General features: G+C 59.1%; 4 protein-coding genes across 4 annotated transcripts; 3 read left to right on the top strand and 1 right to left on the bottom strand.

The window, feature by feature from the left end:
- The first annotated feature begins 1,329 nt into the window (after window positions 1–1,329).
- On the top strand, window positions 1,330–3,251 carry SPRG_01272 (hydroxymethylglutaryl-coenzyme A reductase). Its single transcript, XM_012339494.1, has 3 exons — window positions 1,330–2,032; window positions 2,082–2,534; window positions 2,589–3,251. The coding sequence occupies exons 1-3, from the start codon at window positions 1,901–1,903 to the stop codon at window positions 3,195–3,197; spliced, it is 1,194 nt and encodes a 397-aa protein (XP_012194884.1). The 5' UTR covers window positions 1,330–1,900; the 3' UTR covers window positions 3,198–3,251.
- A 28-nt stretch (window positions 3,252–3,279) lies between these two features.
- Window positions 3,280–3,832, top strand: SPRG_01271 (hypothetical protein; the record flags this gene model as incomplete). The annotated part of the gene is made up of 3 exons (XM_012339493.1): window positions 3,280–3,346; window positions 3,420–3,709; window positions 3,755–3,832. 3 exons carry the CDS (start codon window positions 3,280–3,282, stop codon window positions 3,830–3,832), a joined length of 435 nt encoding a protein of 144 aa, XP_012194883.1.
- Window positions 3,833–4,857: 1,025 nt separating this feature from the next.
- Window positions 4,858–6,152, top strand: SPRG_01270 (hypothetical protein; the record flags this gene model as incomplete). Its single annotated transcript, XM_012339492.1, has 5 exons — window positions 4,858–4,965; window positions 5,015–5,480; window positions 5,535–5,731; window positions 5,778–5,821; window positions 5,868–6,152. The coding sequence occupies 5 exons, from the start codon at window positions 4,858–4,860 to the stop codon at window positions 6,139–6,141; spliced, it is 1,089 nt and encodes a 362-aa protein (XP_012194882.1). The 3' UTR covers window positions 6,142–6,152.
- SPRG_01269 (hypothetical protein) lies at window positions 6,087–7,160 on the bottom strand (the record flags this gene model as incomplete). Its single annotated transcript, XM_012339491.1, has 7 exons — window positions 6,087–6,308; window positions 6,354–6,446; window positions 6,490–6,633; window positions 6,676–6,741; window positions 6,804–6,828; window positions 6,877–7,088; window positions 7,130–7,160. Coding segments are annotated over 7 exons (679 nt in total), but the record flags the coding sequence as incomplete, so codon positions are not given.
- Window positions 7,161–7,363: the final 203 nt, after the last annotated feature.

Raw genomic sequence — 7,363 nt, 5'->3', positions numbered from 1 at the left:
TGCGTAGGGCAAGCCAATGACACCTTTGGATGGACCGCGCCCGATGGCATCGAGAGCGGCGCGCCCTTGCTCCGTATCAAGCTGCATTATGCCCGCGAACGCGAGCTCGATGGTTGTTTCGATGAGCCACTCGCCAGACCGTAGCGCTGACCACATGACGTTAAAGTTGGGCATGGAGCGGTACCCATGCGCAAAATGAACAGCGTCGTCGTGGTCGCGCGTCAATTGGCTGACGTCATTCGTGAGCTGGTGCACGGCTGCAGACGAGGAGACATTGGGTACATGTCGTCGAGACGAAGAGCGCTTGGACTACCTAGTGAGCATTGTAGCGTCGAGATTTGCTTGTGAGCGCCTTGCCGAGGGATTCGTGGCCTTTGACGCGTTGGCCATCGCTTCGTGGGTGCTCGGGTTGGCTGGCGACGCCTTAGTGCGCTTCGTCACCGGCAGGACCACAGCGTTCAACTTGGCAGCACTCTTTGTCTTGTCCATGGCAAGGGCGGGGCGGGTTGGGGCGGTGCCGGTTTGGGAGCATGTTGTCCCTCGAATGCTAGTACCCGTCGTCACCAAGGGACATACGCCACTGTAAATATGTTGGCTCGCAGTGCTTAGGGATGCTTGCGATTGAAGTTCAGTGAGAGAGGCTTGCAGCGAAAGTGGGCCGTTGATCATTCGGACGAGAACATGGTGTAGAGAAAGAAGTTCAAACGTCAATGCTGGCGACCGAGGGCTGTGTTCCAGGTGGGTTCTGAGGCGTAGCCGACCCACCGCAAAGTGGTCCATCAAGCGATGAGAGTGGGCGTATTGAACGACTGGATACAGACCGACAGGCGCACGGAGTCTCACACAACGCGCGACTCGCATACGGAAGGATATCAATGTTGAATCGCTCAAGTTTGCGCACGCGGCAGCGAAGTTCGGGCGCGGGCGATCGACCGCAAAGCGGTTTGACGAGCGTCCTAAACGTGCTAAATGACGAATTGCAGACGCGCATGCAGTGTCAGAGTATGCAAAGTTGCTGAGACTCTGACGTCGAGCGCAGTGGCACCATAAGCGAACAGTGTTTGAACGACTGTTGCGACGTGGAAAGCTCCAGGTGTGACGTGCCCACGCCTCAGAACCTCTCAGATCGCATCAATTCGCACGCAGATCAAGTGCACTGAACGATTCTGTGCAGCAGCAGGATCGAACGAAGCGCGTTGTATCCTCTTCGCAGCAAGGGTGACTTGAGTTTTTATGCACCCAATTGTCGCGGTGGGTATCCGGATATGATGCGGATGCGACATGTGCGATCTTGCGTGTGTCACCATCGTCTGGCCACCTCACTTGCGAAGAAGACGGACGCGATGCTGGTGCTACTGACGGCTGCCGTGCTCATCAGCACCGAGAGCGTGCGCTCGGCGCTCGAGGCGACCTTCGCGTGGGGCGTCGCCCTCCTCGTGGACCACACGCAAGAGTTCTTCTGGGGCCTCTTGCTGCTCACGTGCTTTAGCCTCCTCAGCTACATCATGGAGCCGGAGAAGCCCAAGGGTCCGAAGGCGTCGCAACCGCGCTGGGAGCTCTTCCGTCTCTCCAACTACTTTGTCATCGCCGTCTTTGTCGTCTCGCTCGCGACCCTCTTGTCGCACGAGAACCGCCTCGACCACCGCGCCCCGAAGCCGAACCCGCTCGTCCTCTACGGCGCTGCCGCGGCGTGCATGCTCTCGCTGACGTATTTTTTGCCTTCTTCGCTGTGGGCTTTGTCTCGAACCAAGTCGCCGACAGCGACGATGAAGACAAGTGGCCCGCAAAAGCGCCTCGCAAGTGCCAGCCAGAGCTCGCACCCGCCACGCCGCTCGCCGCGGACGACGCCCAAGTCCTCGATCTTCTTACGACCAAGGACCCTGTGACGGGTCGCCCGCGCATGGCACTTCATGAGCTCGAGAAGAAGCTTGGTGACATGGAGCGCGCCGTTCACTTGCGCCGGGAGTACTTCAAAGCGCAAAGCGCCCTCGACTTTTCCAACTTGCCCGTGCAAGGCTACGACTATGCCAAGGTTGACGTAGAGCCTCCATCCATGCGTCGTTGCTCATGCTACTATCTAGATCTACGGCAGCAACTGTGAGGTTGTGGTTGGGTATGTTCCGCTGCCCGTCGGCCTCGCTGGCCCCATCCAAGTCAACGGCGAAAACGTCTTTTTGCCTATGGCCACGACGGAGGGTTGCCTGATTGCTAGCACGAATCGCGGTTGCAAGGTGCTGAGCATGGGCTCCGGCGTCCAGAGCATCGTGCTTGCCGACGGCATCACACGCGCGCCATGCGTTCGCTTTCCCCGTGCGCGCGACGCGGCGGCGCTCAAGGCCTACCTTGACGACGCAGCCAATTGGACGGACGTCGCAGCTGCATTCAACTCGACGACGCGCTATGGGCGCCTGACGTCGATCAAGACGATCCAGTCGGGACGCAACTGCTACGTGCGTATCGTGTGCAACGCTGGGAACGCCATGGGCATGAACATGGTATCCAAGGGGACGCTCGCCGTGCTCGGCCATCTCCAGGTACAATGACAGCCAGACGTGATTCCTTTTGTCATACGACGGATGATGATGTAGGAGCGGTTCCCGGACATGGAGCTGGTGGCGATCTCGGGCAATGTGTGCACTGACAAGAAGAGCGCCGCGATCAACTGGATCGACGGCCGAGGCAAGAGCGTCGTTGCCGATGCGGTGGTCAAGGCCGACGTTGTTGCGCGCATCCTGCACACGACGGTTGACAAGCTTGTCGATTTGAACTTGCAAAAGAACCTCGTGGGCTCGGCCATGGCTGGGGCGCTCGGCGGCTTCAACGCGCACGCAGCCAACATTCTCACGGCCATCTTCCTCGCGACGGGCCAAGATCCGGCGCAGAACGTCGAGTCCTCGAGTTGCATGACGATGCTCGAAAAGACCAAGGACGGTGATCTCTACATTAGCGTCACAATGCCCTCCATCGAAGTGGGCACTGTTGGCGGCGGCACGCACCTCGGCCCGCAGCAGGCCTGCCTTGGACTTATGGGGTGTGCACCGCACCAGGTCAACGACGATGCGACGACGGAACAGGGCGCGCGTCGTCTTGCATGCGCGATCGCGGCGGGCGTCATGGCCGGCGAGCTCTCGCTTCTCGCCGCCATCTCCACGAACGAGCTCGTCAAGAGCCACATGGAGCTCAACCGCAAGAAGTAGGCTTCCGACTGTACATAATTCTTTGTAACACGCCTTCTGATTGGCTGATTGGAATCTTGACGGGTCGTCGTAACAGACGCGCATGCGGGCCGAGCACGGACTCTGGTTTGGCGAGTTGCCGCGGCCAGTGACGGCGAAAGATGCCACAGGTGCGGTTGCCACAGCCCGACGTTCCGTAGGATGTATGCCCTCGTACCATGCTTCATTGCTCGTGCTAGTTAGCGCTGCAGCTCGCGGTGTGCGCGCCTCAGCATGAGCGGGTCTGGGGCGACGATGTGGCCGCCATTCCGGCTGCGCTTGCCGCGTACCTCGAGGTGCTAGATGCGCAAGACAACGATGGACCATCGCTGGACGCCGACTTTTCGTGGGAGCACGCATGCGTCGAGTCTCTGCCGCTAGTGTCGTGGCGTGACCGTGACCACGCATTTGTCTTGCTCTGCCTCGGATTCTTGACCGCTCTGGAAGCCGAAGTGAAAGCCCGTGATGAGGATGACGCGGTCGGAGTCACCGACGTACGTGCACGTTCTGTTTGCATCCTCATGCGAGCAAATGCGTAGCGCTGGCGCCGCGCCGCAGGGTACTTCGGCGATGCTTCGCTCGGTATCTTTCTGGCTTTCGTCGTCTCAGCGCCTTGACGCAATGAGATAGCGACGTTGCCTCATGCACGCCTGTGGCTACAGCTCGCAGTCGTCGCTGCCCATGCGTCCGAACTGCGAAGTGTTCGTTTTGATACTGCGTTCCACGAGCAAACGCGTTGTGTAGGTTGAAGCTGCAGAGACTTCGAAAGTGCAGCTGGCGCGGTACCACTCGGCCGTAAGTCGAAGCGCTTTCAGCGCGTGTGTCGCTGCATCCGAAGCAGTCGACGCACTCCCACCCGCAGTCCCGTACGCCGACTTCTGCTCGGAGGACTCTGACGACTTCGTCTTAGCTTGTCGCAGCAGCTGCGCTGGCTATTGAGTGCTAACAAGGTCGTATGTCGAAATACCTACTGGCAAAACGAAGCCATAGTCTTTGCGGACGCGCACCAGCCGCGTAAATTACCTCTGCGTGGATCCCAACGTACAATAGCAGTGTAGAGCTGGCACTCGTCTTCACGGACGCTGTTTCCAAGTCGAAGCTGCCGATTCCGCCCCAGTATTCACACTGCGCGTGCCGAGCGTTCACAGCACTGATACACAACACTGTAAGCGGCCACCAAGCGTTCCTCCAGTGGGCGCTAGAAGAGAAAGGCCGTCTCCAAGCCGCCGTTCAAGCTCCACCCCTAGCACGTACGACACCATCTCTCATCTGCGATGAATAAGAATGCTGCCAGACGACCAGCTCACGCGGTTTCTATCCATCGCACCCCTCTCCTTAACGTCCTTGCAGCCTCTCCCAGAATCGACGATGCTCCAACCAGAATCGACGATGCTCCAGCCAGAATCGACGATGCTCCAGCCCAACGATGGAAATCAAACCGAGGCGAAGAAGTCCGTCAAAGGACGGCTGGTCACGTTCCAGCCCACAAACCGAGACGAGGCGTGGACATTGGCACCCAGTCCCTCGCCAAGCGTTCTCCGAAACGTACACTCGGTGCCGTCGCTCACGCCCCGGGTTATTGCACTTGAATGTTGTATCGTTTTCATTTCGCTAGTAGACAATGCTACGTCCATCAACAAGCATGCTGGAGCTGGCACTGCCATCGTGCACGAACGACCCTTACCACTGCCACCGATCGCTCTCCGTCTTCAAGCGCAAGACGTGCGGCCTCTGTGAGCGCGCCTTCCCGGTCGATTGGAGCAATGAACAGAACACTAGTGCTTACGCATTCAAAGTAGGCAGGGAATCTTCCGGGCGAAGTCGTGCGACGACGCATCCTCGAGTTGCGCGTCTTTTGGGGCGTCGAGTCGGAGAAGAACCCCAAGCATGCACCGGCGTCATTCCTCTACCACACAGTTCGCGTCTGCTTGCTTTGCCACGAGATTCTTTCGGCACCGCCCACCGCCGGCGCCAACCACGCGCTTGCGACCGAGGCCTCCATCACAACGCACGTTGGGCGCCTGCGCAGGCACAGCGCTCTCACGACGGCAGCCAAGGCGGATGAGATCGGCTACATGATCCACGAGTCGATTCTCAACGATGCGCTTTTGCTGCTGGAAGCACCTGGCCACCTCCACCGTCGGCGGGACGTTACGCAGCGCCCCAACGTACGCGCGACCATGAGCTCCAGTCTACTTCTCGGCGTTGCCGCCAACGCTATCGATCGCCGCGCGACCCGGAGCATCCACACCCAAGAGGAGCTCGGTAGCCTCGATCGTGGACTGCCAACGCGTAATAATGCTGCTGCTGTGTGTCTAGCGCCGTGGTGGGAAGTCGATCTCGGCACGCACTGCTCGATTTCGTCCGTCGAGATTTGGAACTGCGTCGACAGCGACCCGTGCGTCGCCGAGTGCCTCTTTCCGTGCCACATTGTGCTGCTCATGAAGCCTGGCCACGGACGCGACCTGCTCACGCTCACTGCCCTCGGTGTCGACTCGACCGTCGTCCACAGCGTTGTACGAGCAGCGAGAAGAGACCCGGATGGACATATCGCGTGTGTAGGTCCAGCCTGTTCGATGGGAGCCCAAGGCAGGCAGCATTGCCCGGTAGTATTTTGCCAGTGCCACGGATTCTCACCAAGTCACGCTCTAGCTATGTGCGCGTGGTTGCCAACAAGTGGACGTATCTCCACGTCGAGCGCATTCACGTGTTTGGGTCGCCCGTGCAGCAAGAGGCTGACACCCCCAAGAAGAAGCGGCCGTCGTCGACGGGCACGTCGTCAAAGCTGCGTCTGGTCCGGATCGACCCCACGAGCGTCTTTAGCCGCCCCAAGAGCGCGGGTTTCCTTGTCCCGACAGCTAGCAGCCAAGTGCGATCCCAAATTGGACACGAGATTCGCGCCCAGCTCGACGCCGAGCGAGCCTGATATTTGGACACTTGAATTACGCTAAGCGAGCTGCACTTGTGTCGATGATCGATCCCAGTCTATCTCAGAATGCCGTTGCAGACGCTCGGCGACGTGCATGGACCCGCCGACGTCATGAACGCGTGGTTCTTCCACTTGGCAACGCCGTTCGCGTCCGACGAGAGGTGCTACAATGGTCCATTTATCGGTGCATGAGCTGCTGCTGTTCCTACCTCGCCAGCGACGACAACCACCTTCTTCTTCTCAACCTGCGCCGGCGTCCACGGCTCGCCAGAGAGCCCTTCGTAGTGAATGCGCTCGCCGATCTAAATCACGCGTCTCGAAATGCATGGCACAGAATTTCCGCACCTTGGCGTTGGCTGGCGGCTCGACGAACGCGACGCGCTCCGATCCATCAGCGTCGGTCGCCACTGCGCAGAGCACCATGCCATGACTCTTGAAGCCCACGAGGCTGCGCGGCTTGAGGTTGCACATAACGAGGAGCATGCGTCCCTATCGACAATGACGAGTCGGACACTTGGGTTGTCCTATTACCTGCATTTGCTCCAGCGAGTAATGCTTGACGAGGCCACTCGCAATCAAACGCGGCTCGCCCTCGCCCTAGTATGCACACCGACATGAGATCACATTTTGTTTCATGCTTCGGTAATCGCTGGACGTACGACGTCGATCTCTTCGCAGTAGAGCCTAAGCGACAAAGTTAGCTCGGTTGATTCGAGTTGTCAAGAAACTTACTTGTCCGCCGTCTCGTGCTTCCAGACCTTGGTGATCTTGCCAACACGAATGTCGAGCTTTGTGATCTCGGGCTGGTCGTCGGCCGCAGGCGCTGCCGCTGGCTTCTTCTGCTCCTTCTTTGGTTCCTTCTTCGGCTTGTCTGCCTTCACCGCCTTGGTCCCAATGGCCTGACCGGGCGCAAGGCCCAACGTGGCCTCGAGGCCCGCAATGATCTAGCGCAATGATGAGCGGAAGCCGCCACGCAGCAGCCTGCCTGGTCCAACTGTGCCAACGACGCGCTCATGACAAAATGACTGACGCTACGATTTTGTCCCGTTTCACCCAAGGATGCAGAAGCGAAGACTTGATTTGAGTATTAGTCGGATTGGGGTAAAACGCTCAAGTGGGATAAACCCGATGAACGACTGCCTGCGACGTCATTCGCAGCGTGCAGGACCCGGCGACCAGTGCAGCATGCGGCTGCACGCTGGTTGTCTCGGCCTCGACG

Source organism: Saprolegnia parasitica (genome assembly GCF_000151545.1).
Source record: "Saprolegnia parasitica CBS 223.65 unplaced genomic scaffold supercont2.3, whole genome shotgun sequence".
In the NCBI taxonomy this organism is placed as follows: Eukaryota; Oomycota; class Saprolegniomycetes; order Saprolegniales; family Saprolegniaceae; genus Saprolegnia; species Saprolegnia parasitica.
The sequence above is the reverse complement of the archived record's forward strand: the minus strand, read 5'-3'. Positions and strand labels throughout refer to the sequence as shown.

Excerpts from the sequence above, each read along its gene's own strand:
- SPRG_01272 (XM_012339494.1), top strand. The coding sequence starts at position 1,901 with ATGGCACTTCATGAGCTCGAGAAGAAGCTTGGTGACATGGAGCGCGCC. Across the intron at positions 2,033-2,081 it reads AAGGCTACGACTATGCCAAG|ATCTACGGCAGCAACTGTGA; the intron begins GTTGACGTAGAG and ends GCTACTATCTAG. Across the intron at positions 2,535-2,588 it reads CCGTGCTCGGCCATCTCCAG|GAGCGGTTCCCGGACATGGA; the intron begins GTACAATGACAG and ends ATGATGATGTAG.